The sequence below is a fragment of the Harpia harpyja genome, chromosome Z (genome assembly GCF_026419915.1).
Source record: "Harpia harpyja isolate bHarHar1 chromosome Z, bHarHar1 primary haplotype, whole genome shotgun sequence".
Classification (NCBI taxonomy): domain Eukaryota; kingdom Metazoa; phylum Chordata; class Aves; order Accipitriformes; family Accipitridae; genus Harpia; species Harpia harpyja.
This window is the reverse complement of record NC_068969.1, coordinates 50,847,464-50,865,177: the sequence shown is the minus strand read 5'-3', so window position 1 is coordinate 50,865,177 and position 17,714 is coordinate 50,847,464. Positions and strand designations below refer to the sequence as shown.

The 17,714-nt window shown below is 40.0% G+C and overlaps 1 protein-coding gene across 4 annotated transcripts in view; it reads right to left on the bottom strand.

Annotated features, from left to right (window-relative positions):
* Positions 1–17,714, bottom strand: part of MCC (MCC regulator of WNT signaling pathway) — a 224,354-nt gene that overhangs the window by 22,305 nt on the left and 184,335 nt on the right. For all 4 annotated transcript variants that reach the window (XR_008233829.1, XR_008233830.1, XR_008233831.1 and 1 more), the window contains 7 exons: positions 14,873–15,019; positions 14,457–14,546; positions 13,629–13,777; positions 11,747–11,887; positions 10,436–10,536; positions 7,641–7,824; positions 265–499 (listed from right to left, as the gene is read on the bottom strand). Coding sequence is in view for 1 of the 4 variants with exons in the window: in XM_052778950.1 (XP_052634910.1) it covers positions 265–499; positions 7,641–7,824; positions 10,436–10,536; positions 11,747–11,887; positions 13,629–13,777; positions 14,457–14,546; positions 14,873–15,019 (1,047 nt within the window). In the remaining 3 variants the exon portion in view is untranslated. The remainder of the gene's footprint in view (positions 1–264; positions 500–7,640; positions 7,825–10,435; positions 10,537–11,746; positions 11,888–13,628; positions 13,778–14,456; positions 14,547–14,872; positions 15,020–17,714) is intronic.

Sequence of the window (17,714 nt, the reverse complement as noted above, 5' to 3'; positions counted from 1 at the left end):
CGTCAAGGAGAGCATTCCAAGTTTAGAGCCACAGATGAAGTCCTTGCCTAATTCAAAACACACACAGCTCGTCACTGTTAATGCACTGCCTTTTGTCACTTTCTGACTACTGGATTTTTATCCCTGATTATTTGTTTCAACAAAGTTACCCTTTATTACCCAGTGATCACTATCAAATCCTCCCGTGTACATGACTGAGCATGTTTTTGTAGCACAGGGGCATTGTCAGCAGTGCAGTTAGCCTGTTGGATATTAAAAAAATACCTTCATTGCCATAAGTTCCTGCATCAAGACTGCATTTTCCAGGTCTAGCCTCTGGCTGTCTCCACGAGGTTTAACGTCATAACTAAGGGGATCAATGTGGATGCTTTCCAGCTCCAGCATTGTCAGTTTCACTGCCGCCCTGTCGTTTTTCAACTGCTGGATGTAATCCTTCAGCCGCTGCTCATCCTCCTTTGTAAATTCCGTATCACAACTGCTTGCAGTTGAACTGGTAGTACTGGAAAGAGAAAAGAACTGTATTAAAAAAAACATTTGGAATAAAATCTCTATTTTTACATCAAACACTCTCCCTATACTTCATCAACACATCTGAGTCTTACTTAAAAGTTCATAGAAAGGACACACGCAGCATGGACTGGACGTTGCAATGTTCAGAAGATGCAAAAGCGTGTGACAAATTCAGAGAAGAAATTAATTCTCTAAGCTGCATGAGAAAATTGGATCATGTGACAACTTCTCTGCAAAGCCAGATACCCAGTGACATGTAACTGAATTACTTTTTCTGGAATGGTGTCTTCTGAAACAAGTCTTTTTTTTTATTTTATTTTTTTTTTGAAAAGCTACTCAAGATTTCTTAGCAATACCCTAGCAGGGCAAGCTTCTCTCTGTTGCTTAGACATTGATTCTTCATGTTGTCTGGGAAGAAGCATCTGCTAAGAAAAAAGAATCAGCCCAGACCTCATTTATTTCTGCTGATGGCAATACCAGTTATCATCTCAGATATTTTTAATGGATACTTGTAGGAAAAAACCTGAGCAAAACTCCACTGCCAGATGCCAGGAGGTAGCATCTTTCAATTCATGTTAAGGTGTATTCCTCAGTATACTGACATTCCTTCAGGGCTGGTGGGGCTTAAAACCAACCCATAAGTTAGCAGGATTTTTAATAAAAAGTCATCATCAGACTTGGTGAAACTTCTCCTATCTACAGGCATCAAGCAAGTGAATGCCCATCAGTGTGCCCTACAAACGTTTACACAGAGATTGCAGAAAGGGAGAACTAATGTCTTAGAGCAAGGGTGGCTCAGTGCTGCCTAGCCACCTACATGCATGCCAGTACTGCAGGGGGCCAAGACTGATACAGCTGCAGCATTCCAGGGCTGAATATAGTTGCAATAACACTAAAAGGAAAATAAAATGCCATATTGTTTCTGTAACCTCACTCAAAGCTGCCTGCTGTCTCCTAAGGTCCTGTAATCAGCTGTCGGGTGAGGGATAAGTCATCCATTAACTGCGCTTGTCTGGAATGCTAGATGATCTCAGTTATCAGCAGGGGAATAAATCACTTTCTGTATCAAATTGCACTGCTGTTCAACATTTTTGTAGGAAGAAAAAAAGCCCCACCCGCTACATGTTGTGAGAGTCAGGACGATGTCCTAAAATATATTATGCATGTGAAAATGGGGAAGCCTACCAAGATAGGCTTGATTTTGCTCTTTTCTTTTGGTTCTACCTCAGCTAAAGTTACATTGATTTTTAAGTGCCTCAAATAATTGCAAATGTTCCCACAAATTCCAAGCACAGACTTGGAGGAGATGGAGAATTGGCAGGTCTACAAAGATTTCTCAAAATCCTTCCCTCTCATGAAGTATCACATTACAGTTCTCTACTACAGTTCTCTGTCAATTTTCCATTATTCCCTCCTTTTCCTAGGGATAATAGGTGCCATATTTACCGCAAGGGTAAACTGGTCTTTGCTTTTGTTTTCATCCATTTCCATCTGCAGGGAAGCTAAAAACACCCAGTACCTACACTACACAGAAACTCGGACTGAAACAAATTTTTGTTCGTACTTGGTTCTTCATTAGAGAATCTCGAAACACTTAATCAACTTGCTTATACAGAATCTAAAGATACCTCTCTGAAGTAGATATTGATATAAAAATTATGGGGATAGATAATGTGAGAAATACTTAATTCTGTACTGAAGTCATGTTGCAAGTTTCCTTAGCACCCAAAGACAGCAATTGTACAGCTTTTCTGGATTAAATGTAAAACAGCTGTTGTTGGAAGAAGGACAGCTTTTAAAGCCTACACAGGCTTCAAATCTTGGGACACAAATGGCTCATCTCAGTTTTTGCTTGCAAAAGAAAGAAAACCTAGCTCTCCTGCTGGGAATGAAACCTGAGCAAAAATGCTGAAAGTCTATTGTTACATTGTGTTGGATCTCATATTCACTGGATATTCACAGATATTTGCCCTTAAAGATCCATGGCTATGCATGTATATTTTAGGGGAGAGCAGTCCAAACTAAGGCAGGCAGTCTGGGTTGTTGCCAGTGATACTCAGGCTGCTTTTACTTCAGTCCTGGCTGCCCGCCTGCCTGTCTACAGCGGAGTTGGCTCCTCCGGTGAATTGCTAGCAAGCTGCTCCTCTTCTTTTTTTTTTTTTTTAAGAAAGCAAGGGGAGCTTAGTGAGGAACCTGTCTCAGCCAGCACACAAAGGGACAAGAATCTTTCCTCTCTGCCCACATTTAGCAGCAAGCCCCCACCCAGAAGACTGGAAGGAGTATGGGTTGCAGAAAACCGGGGTACAAAGCCCACTTTGCACTGTTGTAAAAATGAGGCTGCATGATGAGGGACGGAAGCAACGCTGCAGTGTTTCTGAACTCTCACAGCACAGATCTGCTAGGGTGTGTTCCCCCAAAAGCCCCACCATACAGCTCCCCACAGCCATAATGTGAGTCCACTGCTGCTCTATTTAAGGGCCCACAGCTGGTGAGCATATGATCCTGAATTTCAGATACTGCTCTCCCTTCTAACAGCAATCAGGACAAAGGAAAACAGACTGACAGAATGCATATGTAACATAACGCATCCTTCCAAGAAACCACATGAAACTGTTGCAAAAGATGTGCAGTTTCTCATTTCTCAAGCATGTAGGTAAGGATAGAGAAAGGATCACAATTTCATCACACCTGGAGGGAATACAACATCAACCTGTTCATTCTCACTGCTGTTGTACTCAGAGTAAGCAAAGAGGAATGTTCTTCCCACCCTCTTCATCCCTCAAGTCTTTTACAATGATGTCATGCCTGGATGATGTAAATTAATTTTCATATACACCCTGTGGAAAATATGCAGGTTGGTATCGTATAACGTGCAGTTTTATTTGCTGCATGCATGTGTGTGTTTGCATGTACATGTGTGTATATAAAATGCAGCAGATGTATATAAATGAGGCTTCCAACAGTGCCTCTGTGTAACTTCTCTACACTACAAAATTCTGTCCATAAAACCCTGTATAAGCTTCAGTTCATCTGTTAAAAGTCAAGTCAATAAATAAATCTGCAATTCAGCAAGCTGCAGATAATACAAAAGTTGATAGAACTAAACCAATGCTGTCAGAACTTAATTCATGAAACTTGCTTGAATGTCTGCACACAACCTTAGACTTTAAAAAATGCATTTGATATACAGTATACATGGGCCAACGTCTTCTAGGTGAACGTTGTTGCTTGAGATCTGAAACAGCACAATGCTGAAAGACAGTAACTTCCTGAGAAACTAAAAAATACTCCAACCAGCCAAAAGATAAACAACAGTATTTGGCTAAAATCAGAACCTTTGGTGAAACTACCCTGCTTCCTTCTGAGACTAGTTCAGTCCAGCAATGAAGTGTTACGCAGATAACATTAAGATACCTGTTGGGATATTTCTAAATAACTTATTTTCACGCTTCAGCCAAGATAATTGTCTGTCAGCAACTTATCTGAAACCTGAGGTGATTCTGATGAGAGATATAGTCCTACATTTGGCTGAGTTCAGATATTTTGTGACACTGCGTAATACTGAAAAGAATTTCCTTTGCATGTAAGAGACCAGATCTTTCCCCCCATGAATCCAGATGTAAGATTGGGCTTACTACCACTGTAAGGAACAAAATCAACCATTTTCAGTCAGTGTTACAACTGGAGTACTTCTCTTTTGTTTCCTTCTTTTCCAGGTACAATCAGTCAAACCTTGCTGGCAATTTATTTTCTATAGTTAGCTTCTGTCCATTAAAATAATTATGACTTCTAATTACACTGCAGACCTACTTCTAGTTTCAAAAAATGAACTGGCAACATTATTGTGTTGCTGCCAGCCAAATGAGTTGCTATTATTTTTATTCACTTCACCAGTAATAAGCTCTGCGATGCTCTTTCATTGCATTTCATTTCTTTTCATTTCAGTTGCTCCCTTTCACACTCTTTAACCACTTGTCACTAGTGGCTCACCAAGCATTTATTCTCAGTAATGCATTCAGTGATTTGACATTCAGAATCTCATTTGAAATGCCAAAGCTAAAGATGGGTCAACAATTCCATTATAAGTCCCTATTCTACAGGATTTCAAACAGCAGGGAGAATTACTCATTTGTCACAAGTCTCAGCAAAGCAGAGTTTTCATCACCCCACTACCTCTTTACTCAGTTGGTTTCAAAGGGAAAAGGTAGCAATATGCATCTGCAACTAAAAGCCTGCAACACTAGAGCAGCTATGGCAAAAGATCAGTCTTGCAGATTCAGAGTATGCTTGAACCACGTAATGTAAAAATGTTTTCATTTCAGTGCAGTGGTCCCCAAATGGTGGTTCACACAGCACTCACTAGTGATGTGGGCTTGTTCTACTCCCCAGTTTTATAGACTGCCAAGTTCTTCAAGACAAATAAAAAACATTAAGCCTGCAGGAACAGCTAGAAATCCGCAGTCTGCTATCCTCTCTCTGCTTGGATTGCTACTGTAATGGAAAAGAAAAGGAAATGGAAACCATCAACATCAAAGAATAATAGAAAGCTGGAGGTCTGTGGCAATGGGACCTCCGTCTAGAGCAGCACGGAGCCAAGTGACAAGGGAGCATGCATTAATGGGTTGAGAAAGCTAGCAACACAGGCAGGATAACTCCAAAAAGCAGGAGTAGTGTCCTGGAGAGAAACAAATAAGATCCAGAATGATAGGGAAAGGAGAGTTAAAGACAAAATCTTCAATTTTTTAAACCTGAAATAGAACATTTACTGATATAAATATAGAAAAGTGTGTGCCCTTTGAACCAACACAGATTTTCCATCTACAGGCTGGCAGAGTGTCATGTGTCTGTAAGCTGAAGAGGGGATGCCTCTATTTTGAGACAGGGTCCACAGGAAGGAGAAATCTGAAAACACCTCTACCACATACCACTTGAACACAACAGAAGGAAAGAAGAGAAGATTTGTATTTCATGGAGAGGGTAAAGTTTCAGAAATGTTTTCACTGATATGTATGTTTAGACAGAGACAAATTACATTGGGGGGGGCAGGGAGTGATGACAATGTGTAAGTGATGATCTGATCAGGATGCCCCTATGACACGTTCCTTACTTGCTGTGTGGCCTTCGGGTGACTGAGAGAAGCTTTTCGCTCTAATGTTGCACGTATATCAAAGCAGATTATAATAGTTACCTTATTCAGTACAATATCTTGCTTCATGCCAGAAAAAATTACCCTACAATGACAATGACTCAAACTAAAACACCTCTCTTGCACACACAAGCATTTACATTTGCCTTTTTTTACATTTCATGACACAGTTTATACTGATGAAATTTGAAAACCTATGCTATTTTAATCATACTCTGCTGAAACTTTATCTACTCAGCCAACATGTTACGTGCACACATACGCACATTGCCAGCTGACCACCAAAAGTTCACAGTAAACAATGAGCATGAGGGATGATTTTCCTCCCCAAACACGCACACCTTACTCCCTTAACCTCCCCCGCAAATAACCAAATATGATGTTCAACAAAGCAAGGACTGTAGAGACTATATTCCTACCAAACACTTTCAGTGAAAGGCTAGGAGAACAAACACTAAAACAGAACCACTATCACCACCCCCCCACCTCACCTGCCAATTTCCCTTGTCAAAACTGGAAACGATTTAAATTGTTTTCAAGAAAAAAAAAAATTATGCCCTGAACACATACCAGGTATCTCAGAAGGAAGGAAAACACTGAGTTAGTTATGAACAACTGAAAATGACCCTTCCAAATAACAGAATGGAACACCCTTCCAAAGAATGGAAAAACAAGCTCAGCCTAGGTAGTGGTGTTGCTACATGTGGCCACTTACAACATACTCACCTGCAGGTGCAGATATGGCATAAGTGCATGCAGACTGAGGCAAGTGAAGTATTTGAAACAGCTTTGTGTAACTTCTTTCCAAGGTCACTAAATGCTTTTGGTACAATGAGCGATCAATGTGTTAACTAGCGCAGATGCCACCACATTAATTTCTATATAAAGATACAGCTTTCTTGGACTGAAAGTGCACCATAAAAATTCTTTGAATAAAATGTTAAAATTACCTCACATTTGGACCCTGTTCCCTCAGGTTACCTTTTTGCTCACTTTTTAGCTATTCCATGCTAGTAACATGGCAGGAAACAAGATCCTTTGGAGGAGGCATCAGCAAGAAGAGGAAATGATATAGTACTAAAATAAACTTCTGAAAGTGTCAAAAAATGACAGCATTTGAATAAAGAACTGGCTCAAAGACTGAATTAAAATGAAGTTTTGGAGTGAATCTGAGAAACCAAAATAACTTTTAAAAAGAAAAATGTTAATCTATATTTATCCAGGATGCTTGCCAAATTTGAATCCGCACACAAGCACACATATTCACTGCACACAGTACAATTACACTGCAGGCAGGCAACAACTCAAAATGAAGCTGCTAGCAGATGTATTTGAACTGGAACACTTCTGCAATAATAGCTCATTTAAGTTTCATTATTTTATAGGTCTTCAGAAAAACTGCAATATCCAGCCTTTCCTGGAAGAATCCACTCTGTCTGTCATGATGTTCATTTGTCACTCCATGTGCAAAAGAATAGCATGGGAGGGAAGAATTTGGAGGGGGGCAAAGGCGAATGAGAAGGGAGAGGAAATGGTTTAAAATAAAATGGCTGGATTTGCAACATTTAGAAGAACAATTCTTGAGGACTCCAAAACGCTGATGGAAGCATACTTCTGATCTCTGGTTCTCTGTACGTCTGTGCTGTCTGCATACAATAGATATGAGTAAGAAGTACGTGATTTGAGTTCCAATAAAACAGCAAGAAAGTCATTGAAGTAAAACAAACATAATGGTTTTGCCCTTTATGAGGAAGATCAAAGTTCAGAGTCACCCATTTGCAACAAATTTATACAAAACCCTTCTTGGCTGGAGTTGCTCAAAGCCTAAAGACAATTAGACCACTGAAGCATGGTGACTTAAAAATCAAAGCAAAGAAGCCAGTGGACTGAGGTGAGGGAGGTAGGTCAGCAAATACAATACAACATAACTTCTGGTCTAAAATCAAACCCTTGGGGATTAGAGGAGCAGAAGAGTTGCAGTTACCTTGTGTGGCTGTTGGATGACAGGCTTTCCCATGGCTGCACGCTACAGCCTGTGATTGCATAGGCTCCCCCGCAGCTCCCATCTAGTTTCATCAGCAAGGCTTTTGCTGCGTTCTCAGCTGTCTTCCTGCAGTCATGAGCTCTCTTAAGCATCTGGGTGATGTTTTCATCACCTGTCTGGTCTCCTAGTTTTCAAGCAAACAATCTGTTTCAGAGCTTTGAGGAGGGTGATAGAAATTAAGGCAAGAGTAGAGATGCCTCTATGCGCTCTCACTTTATACCAAAACGATGACAATAAATTACCAATCTGTGATGTAAAAGTAACTTCATTTCTGTGTGAGCATCAGTGGTAAGTGGGCTACTAGCCTCAATGCATCTCCCTCCCAGCTACAAGCTCCAGGTACTTGTCGCTCCAGGTGCATGTCTTAAGTGATGTTTTATCTTCACTAGCTTGTCTGTTTGTAAGGGTGTACATTGTGCATTAGGATTAGCTTAGGATGTTCAAATTAATAATACACTGGAAAAGCCTCAGCCTAAATTACAACTCTTAGTTCAATCAGTCCAGTGCTGTTTCACAGTGCGGTCATTTCCAGTGCTTTTTCTCACAAGCACCTTTATCTCAAGCCTAATGGTTTGCAGAACACCTTCTTACAGGTTACCTTTCCAGCTGGAAGAATTGCCTTACTGCTTAGATACAGCCTTTCAGAGTTTATAGTCATGCATACTAAACCAAAAGAAAACTACCACTGGTGTTTATTAATTTGCTATAATTTCTAGTGGTTATGCAGCATCTATACAGCTGGTAAGCCATCCCTTCAGCAGAGGCAGGACAGAAACCACCACTGTCACTATTCTTATAGTCCTAACTCCAGATGGAGTCAAGTCATTAAAGTAAGACACATTAGTGGCTACACTGAAAGTCTCAACAAAGTGACAATATATTCATATTTTACCACACACAATGCAAAGATGTTAGAGAGTATTAAAAAAACCCAGTTTGCTCTATGTCAGATTTTAATTTCATCCTTATTTGAGTCAAAGACCAATTACCCACACTTCACACTTGCTGAGTGAAGTGCATGCACTAGAAATAACATTAATGCAGAAAAAAGGAAGGGACAATGTTCTGTTACGAGCAGCTGGATATGCTCAGCTCTAAGTGATGCAGAAGCAACTCCCATGAATTTTCCACTCACAGACGTTGATATAAAACTTGACTGATCTTCAAACCAAAAATCTGCTATGTTATCTAGGTATTTTAATCAAATTTCACAGTGAAGTAAAGGTACATAAACCAAACACAACTTCCTCCAAGCTGTGTTATGTAATAGGAAATTGGCACTATTTCTACCACAGGGCTGTAACTGGTAATACCATAATTAAGAGCTGTAGACAGACACCTATATAAAAACTAAACCACACTCTCTTTCATAAAATGCACGTGAGATGGAACCCTACTCAAACCCAAAGTATTTCTCCCTTCTAAGCTCTTTTTCTGCCATCTATGTGAACAGAAAATCCAAGACTAAATTAAATCACTTTTTCTGGCCACCGATCTCTGCCAGCAGGGAAAGCTCACTAGCACACTGTGGAAAGGAATGACCAGAGTCTGGAAGAAAGGTGGATAAAAATCTCAGGCATCCACTCTAATGTTTAGCATATGGCTCACACTGCACAGGCCAAGACAGGTAGACAAGGGCCGCCTTCTAGCACAGGGAGAGATACAAACTAAGGGTCATGGTTAGCAGCACAGCAACTGTGGGCTGAGTGCACCTAGTCATCTGAAACAAGAAGCTGACCATGTCAGTCATGTGGCTCTAAAGCCAGATGGTCACTCTGTCTCTAAAAGCTTTCCATTTACATTTCAGTGATTCCTGAGAAGCTAGCACTATAATACTGTCTCAACCAGGCAGTTACTACGTCTTAGCACAGCATGAAGAGCTATTCTTCTCTCTCTGAAGGCTTCCCCTCTTTCTACTTGAAGATTACTACAGCTACCTTCTCCTATCAGTAAAAGGGATAGGACTATAAAACATAGGTTAATGTTTACTGTGTAAACACCTCTTTCTATCAGAAAAGTGGACCAGCAGCAATGTCAAGCTCCAAACACTTCTGAACTGTACCTACCATAGCGGCTTATTCATTACTTAGTGAGCAGCATATTAAAAAACAACACCTAGCCACAAGATTAACTATCCACAAAATAAGAAAAACTGAGAACATATAGGCTAATAACCCCGACAACACAGTAAAACAAGATACAATGTTTTAAAATTTCAGAGCAAAGGTAAAATGTGGGGTGAAAAACTAGAGCAATTTTTTTTTTTTTTGGTAACTACTCAACCCTACCTTTGTATTGTCTTAATCCCAGTTTTTCATAAGACTACACTCAGTTTCTAGGGGTCAGTGTTGCTGGTTCAAACAAAATCCGTTCTTCCAGTTACCACAGCTGCATGGCCCTAAGCCACATATGCTCATACTGTTCAGTAATTCCACTCTGTACAGTTGCATGGCTGTAGCAGCCTCACCACTGCCAGAACAGGCATCCCCTTGTGATAGTACATGTAGGTTAATTTAAATTGCTGGTGAATTTTATGATTTAACTTCTGTCTCTCTTTTCCTTTTCCCCTATTTTTTGGGTGTGTGAAATGGTTTACTTAGTTAAAAACAAGAAAAGACCGGAAACCATTCTTAAGTGATGGGTCATGAGATGATTCACTGTTACAACTAACTCTAATGCTAACTGACATGCAAAAAAAAAAAAAACTTAAATAAAGTGGTCAATTGACATCTTACCAACAGAACCAACACCTGCGGCTCTGAACTGCCCAAGAATGAGACTCTGCTCACTTTCTGCCAATGCCAACAGCAGCTCATATGCTTCTATGCACTGTTCACTGAAAGAGAAAACAAAATACAGAAAACAAAAATCACACAAAATATATCTGCAATTTAGAGGGGAAGAATACCTGCAATAGCACCAAGAAAAAGAGGTAGCTGATGAACTGCATGATTCCCTACTACTTGCCTAACAGTAGGGATATTAAATAGCGTAACACACATAGCTTCTATCAGAAGCATTCAACAGTCTCTCCTTCCTTATGATGGTCCCGGGTTGGCCTCAACTAAGGTAACAAGTTAAAATAGAGGAGAATGACCTGATGTGAAGTAAGCTCCAGAAGCATGTTTGAAACAGTCAACAATACGCATGGTGGTCAATGTGATACCTTTGAGAAACTTTTTGCAGGCCTTCTTACTATACAAAATATAGTATTCTATACTCTACTGTATAACTATATTATACAAAGTATAGTAAGAAGAAAAGAAAAGAAAAATACTTGTTGCTCTGTCCTGTCTCTAAGATTTTCCTCTTTACAACACACAATGGCTTCTAAATACAGTTCTGAGTCACTCATTCCTGTTGCATTCTAATGTTTTTGAAAATATATATATTAATAAACATATTTGCAATTTACATTTCCTTGTAATCTGCTCAAGGCTGATAGTAACAGAATACATTCTTTAAAAGGCACACAATTTGTCTTAAGACCAGAACTGCCTGTTCCAAATTAGTTGCAGCTGAAGAAGTTAAACGACACCATCTTTTTACATATAGTTTAAAGCAAATTTAGATGCTTGTAACCAGATACCAAGCAATTCATCCACAATTCCAACTGACATAACATAAAGTCGCTCTGAATTATGTGGAGTACAATACTACCCTTTGGTCCACTGGTCTTGTGAAAGGTGCTAACATAATACAGAGAACCTGTATCTTAAGACTGGATACAGCAGGGACAGTTTGAACCTGCACACAACCCCTAATTCAATGTTAATTCAGTATTTAAAAATTAAAAGATAAATCTGTATATTTCTATTAGATCGAGTTCACTACTGCTGGTGAACTACAGCTGAAACACACTTGTATCAGTAACTTCAGTTCTGTAGTTTGTCAAGTAGTTTAACCAAAGGGCCATTTTTTTAGGGAGGAAACAAAAAGAAACAGTATTCCTACGGCACACTAACAATTTCCCCATCAAAGACTTCTATCAAGTCTCCCCCACTCCCTCTTTTTCTGGCTGAGACACCCCCTGCATAGGTACATACCTGTATTGCAATGCAAGCCTGAGGGCTGTGGCATTGGACTCATACTTCCCAACAAGCATGCTCATCCTCTCGGCATTGCTCTTGCACTCCTCCAGTGTTATTGTTAACAAGTCATTCTGGGATTTCAAGTGCTCAATACGGCTGTAGAAAAGAAAGGAATTTGCAACCTTCAAGCTTAGCTTCCAGACACTGTCCTGTAAACTCTACAACAACCGTAATTTAAAACAACACATACCATTTGGTCTACACAGGTTTTTAATGAAGATGGCAAATCTGTGTCCCATATCAAGAGCCAAGAGGATAGCAATTTCTCTTACAACAGCTTCTTCTCCTCTCCTTCCCATAAAATGTAATCACAACCCTGTGCAACAGCAGCAAGCAGGAAGCTGTACCCTTATTTTGTAGCCACAAGACTGAGTAGGAGAGTTTCATATTAACCTTTCGCTTAGTTTTTCTGCCTCCATTCCTCACTTCCTGCTGCCACATTTGTGTCTTGTTTTAAGTGGCATACTCATTAGTGCAATGTGTGGGTGTGTGTAGGGGTCATGCAGCTGCATAAATGCTCCCTTTCTTTGGAACATCCAGAATAAGTGTTTCACTTGGAAGTAATATTTTGGCTGTGATTAGAGAGGTAACTTTCAAAATACGAAGTTTCAATGAGGCAATGAAATCTCCAAAAGTTCTGGCAATAGCCAAACAGAAGCTCATATCAGAACTGAATTGTAGTATTCTGCTCAATGAGGTTGGCTCTGAATCTGAAAATGACGCTTCACAGTATCAGTATTACTGTTTATTCTCACTGCTGATAACTGCACTACACATAAATGTACTACACCTAATCTTCAGAGTTGGACATACACTGAAAACAGGCGAATTATTTCAAAATTTGGACAGGTAGCTAATGAAGAAATCAGTGCCATCCAGAACTCTAAAATCACTGACTTCCTAACAAACACAAGAAGAAGGAAAAGGGCTAGTATACCATTTATTCAGCAATCAGAATAAAGCCCTGACTCTCCTAGCTGCTAGAACTCTCGGATGCTTCACCTTCTATAACTTCTTTGAAACCTCCTATAAGGATACATGTTGTCAAAGTGTAATTGTGCAGTGCACAGAAAAAAGAGGAAAAAAAAAGAAAAAAAGAAAAAAGAAAAGAAAAGAGTGTATTTTGCAGCACTACAAAAACATGAGCTGCTAATAAAAGAGATACTGTACTGATCAGACTAAATTTGAGATAGCTGTGGGGAAGGGAGAACTTGGAAGGAAATATGCTGAGACACGATTCTCATGCTCCTGATCCACAGTTTTGATTTTATGTGCTGAAGAGGACATGAAGCATTGGTTTTGATAGTGCTTATTGAAGGTTAACACCAGCAGTATTTTAATTGCAACCAGAAAGCTGCAATCTTTCTTCTGCAGACATGTCTATTTACTGGTATATATACTACACCACCACACATTGGTACATTCACCGATACATTTAATGCTGTCATTTTGTTTCATCAGGACAAAACCAAGCAAGCTAATTCCAGAATGACGGAGAATAAGTTAGGGGAATCCATATTTCTAGCAGTGATGTGTCTTACGAAAAAAGATGCCATGTCTACTTGGTCATAGAGAAGGACACTCTACAGTGCAAATTGTCACAGGTGAAGGTGCCATGCTGATCTAATAATGCATGACCAAACTGTCATACTAATGGAAAGAATCCTTAGCATACAATTCAATCTTCTCTTCATCAACTACATTCCATGTTTATCTGCAGCTGCCACAGTTGAGCTGGGACTGAACCAAGAAATGTTCAGAAATGATAAACAAGTAGTAACTTTAGCAAAGCTAATAGCAGACAACACATTTGAGCATATCTAACTTTCAACCTTACCTATTTAATCTCTCTGTCTCCACTTCAAACTCTCGGATTTTACTTTCAGAGATAGCAGATCCATGTGAATAAAGAGTCTGGAAGATTTCCTGGATGTTTGAGCAGTCTTGGAGGGAATGTGCCAAATGTTCAGCCACAGTACTAGACACCTGCACAGGGCAGTTAATAGATCATTGTGAATAGATAACCACTGGATTCCTCCCACAGGCAGTCTGCATTGAGAACTGCATTTGCTTGCATGCACTCACTTCAAGGCATTCATTATTCAGTTTTTTCTATGAATTTTATATTGAATAGAACATTTACAAGTTTCCACTTTAAGAAACAAGTATTTTGATTTAAAATTCTACTAACCAAAGGGTGAAGTCCACTATTTCATCATACATTTAAAATGCCTAATATGCAAGTTATTTACTTTCTTGAAAGCTTAGCAAAAGGTCAGAGCTAAGTTCTTCAGTGAAACAAGTATTAACACACAGTAACAACAGCACTACAGATTTTCACTGGCATTACAAAGCAGAACTCAGTTTTCTGTTGATTGAAGTTGTGAAATGCAACTGAACAGTCTTTTCTTGAAGAACAGTAATTTGGAGGAATCGACTCCAAAATTACCCTCTTGAAGTCACTCAGAGAGTGATTTCTAGCCACCAGTTATCAGATCTTAATACTGGGTGAAATATTCTCTGTTGAAATATTTTTCTCAAAATAACTTTTAAAGTATTTTCAGTTAGCTCATATATTAATTTAGTAAGAAAACAATGCTGTTTTTAATGGAACACAGGTCATCTTCAGAAGGTATCATGCACGCACATAATTACTAGTCCTTACCCCTATGCTGCTGATTTCTGATCCTAAGACAGGTCTATCAGATGATGAAGACTCTGATCTTGTCTTTGACAACTTCACTCTTTCAGCAATCTGTAAGTCAGAATGCTGCATAGGTTACACAGGAACCCACACTCCATAAAGATTACACAAAATGCATTTGTTCACTGATGACACTTGCAAACCCAAAGTAAACTGCCATAAAATTGACAGCTGTGCTCTCAGAGAATTACAATCATTAGCGCTTAATTAACTAGCGCTTTTCTGCAGCTCAAGTTCACGGGCCTGCTTAGGACCCAGAAAACTCTGGGGATTCTAGCTATCTCCCAGTTAATCACACACTTGCACAGCAGCTGTGCAAAATGAAGCCTGCTTCTCCCAGATAATGAGAAGAGTTACTGCAACACACAATAGCTCACCTTGGCTATGGGAATGTCATTGCTACTGCTGCTTGTGCTCAGCTCTCCCGTGCTGGGATTAATGGGTCGATTGGCAGAAGTGAGACGACTTGGGCTGGATGGGCCTGTTGCCTGCACGCTTTGCAAACGTGTTTGCAGTTCCCGAACCTACAATAAAACACAACATTCTGGTTTTTCCACTTTTATGGTTTAATAGTTTGGGGGTTTTCTCATTGTCTAGCCAAGCCTAATTGCTTCTGGCTTTAGCACAGAAGTTGTATTTTGTCCTGTGGTGGACGCAAAGGTTTCATGTGGGGAGCAGATGAATGGAGGTTGTCTTAAAATTCCATTGTTTTCAGTTTTTTGAACTATTTGCAATGTGGAAATATGCAGATGTCATACTGTAGAGTAATTACTCAAAGTTTCAGCTTGTTTTATATAACCCCTTCAGTGCAGCTGTACTACATGTATAGAAATTATTCTCTCTGGGGTGAAGCTAATGCTCCAGCCTAAGATTATGATGCCTAAACAAATCAAATTAAGATCCTGCTATTAATGGAAAGCTTCAGTGTTGAAAAAACTCTTGACATAAATGTATCACAGGGTGACTTTGTCGTATTTAAAGGTTGAAGAAATTCAACCGTTAATCATGCTTTCAAAACTACAGTTAAGTAAAGCTACCATATAGTGAGTAATGTACAGACAAGAAAATACCAGCAAAGTACCTAACCAACAGTCTGCAGCAGCTCTCTGTAAACATATACTGCAAACACTGCATGGTCCTCGTAACACATCAGATACTTCTAGAACTGACATCAAAAGATTTTCAGGACTAAAGGGTAAAAAAAAAGTCTGCAGAAGCCAAACTAGCTGAGCTAAAGATTATAGTGTTTACCTTGGAATAATTCTTAACAGACAAAGAATAAATGGTCTGCTCAACACCGGAATTATGCCACAAGGTAAAGTGACAGAGTTCATTTTTCCCACAGAATCTCAAACAAAAAGTGTGAGATGAGAGAAGGGGGAGGAAACCATCTGAAGAGGAAATTTCCCCAAATATAGTGTTTACTTTAATACTCAAGTTTCTATGCTGATTTTCTTGGAACAGTCCACCTACAAAACAGAACTGGTGAAATTTTACCAGAAGTCCAGTCCATTTGATATCCCCGTAGCATGAAATGCAACTCCTGATTCCTACTCTCTAAAACAAGGTGGGATTTTATACTAAATACAATACATTTACACAAAGAACTGATTAAGGAAGCTGAAATCCCCTAGTCAAAAAATATCAAAGTTGCATTAAAGCTTAGGCTTTCTTCAGCTATAGGCTCACCAAGTGCATGGTCAGTGCTTTAGCAATCTCTGCTTGAAGAAGCGGCAGTCAGCATATTCTCTGCACAACACATACAGATCCCTTCAATCTACTTCACTGAGGAAAAAGCTCAAGACGGAACTCTCTCCAGTCACCAAAGCAGTTATCTTATGCCTCCTATGATCCCCTACGGTCTGCTTCTGCTTCCCTGAAGAGCACCCCTGCATCTCCCTCAGTTGTATGCAAACTGAAGGTCAGATTGCCTGAGGACTTACTGTCAAAGTAACAGAGTTTTTAGGTATGTGCAAATTACAAAAAAGAAAAAAATCCACGTTTTACATAACAGAGCAGAATAATTGCATGTTACTAATAGTAAGATGTAGGTGGCAACAATAAGAGCACATAAAGGCTAACTGCACTTATAACTTCCCTGTTCAGTCATGGAGGAGTGCTATACCTTAAACAAAATGAATCCAAACCACTCCATTCGTCTCTCTGTTAAAAAAAGATAAAAGTACACAAAACCTCAAATCAAATCCCCAATGTTTAAAGTAACTTGCTGAAAAATGGATATGGGTGCTTGTCCCAGAATTATACATCTTAACTGCAATTACATCATGAAGTTAACTGAACAGAGTGTATAAAGTGCACATTCGTAGCACGTATCTTCTACATATTTGCAGCTGAGGCCTCCTTTGTACATATAGACATACATAATTTCAACATGGCTACAGCTGCACTAATGCGAACCTTAAGGACATAAGTGCTCTACTGATGCAAACCAATCATTTCAGCCTGCTGATATGCATAAAACTGAAATAAACCATGTGTGTGTTTCTGCTTGCAGAAGTGGAATGCCAGTGCAGATAGGATTTGTACTGTGGCATTAACACTGTGGAAAAAAAAAGCAACCCCCAAAACTTCATTAAATCAAAATCATATTTATTACTATTTCTTTTAAAACCTGGGCTGTTTCAAACTAAATTCCCCAAGTACTTAAGTTACAGCATTGTTTAAAAGCAAACTGTACTAGGTTTGTGTGGCAAGGTTTTGGCGGGTGGGGGGGTTACAGGGGTGGCTTCTGTGAGAAGCTGCTGGAAGTTTCCCCCATGTCTGACAGAGCCAATGCCAGCCAGCTCCAAGTCGGACCCACCGCCAGCCAAGGCCGAGCCCACCAGCGACAGTGGTAGCGCCTCTGGGATAACAGATTTAAGAAGGAAAAAAGTTGCTGCAGCACAGAAATGGCAGCCAGAGAGAGGACTGAGAACATGTAAGAGACAGAACCCTGCAGACCCCCAGGTCAGTGAAGAAGGAGGGGGAGGAGATGCTCCTGGCGCCAGAGCAGAGATTCCCCTGCAGCCCGTGGGGAAGACCATGGTGAGGCAGGCTGTCCCCCTGCAGCCCAGGGAGGTCCACAGTGGAGCAGATATCCACCTGCAGCCCGTGGAGGACCACACGCCAGGGCAGGTGGGTGCCCGAAGGAGGCTGTGACCCCATGGGAAGCCCGCGCTGGAGCAGGCTCCTGGCAGGACCTGTGGCCCCGTGGAGAGA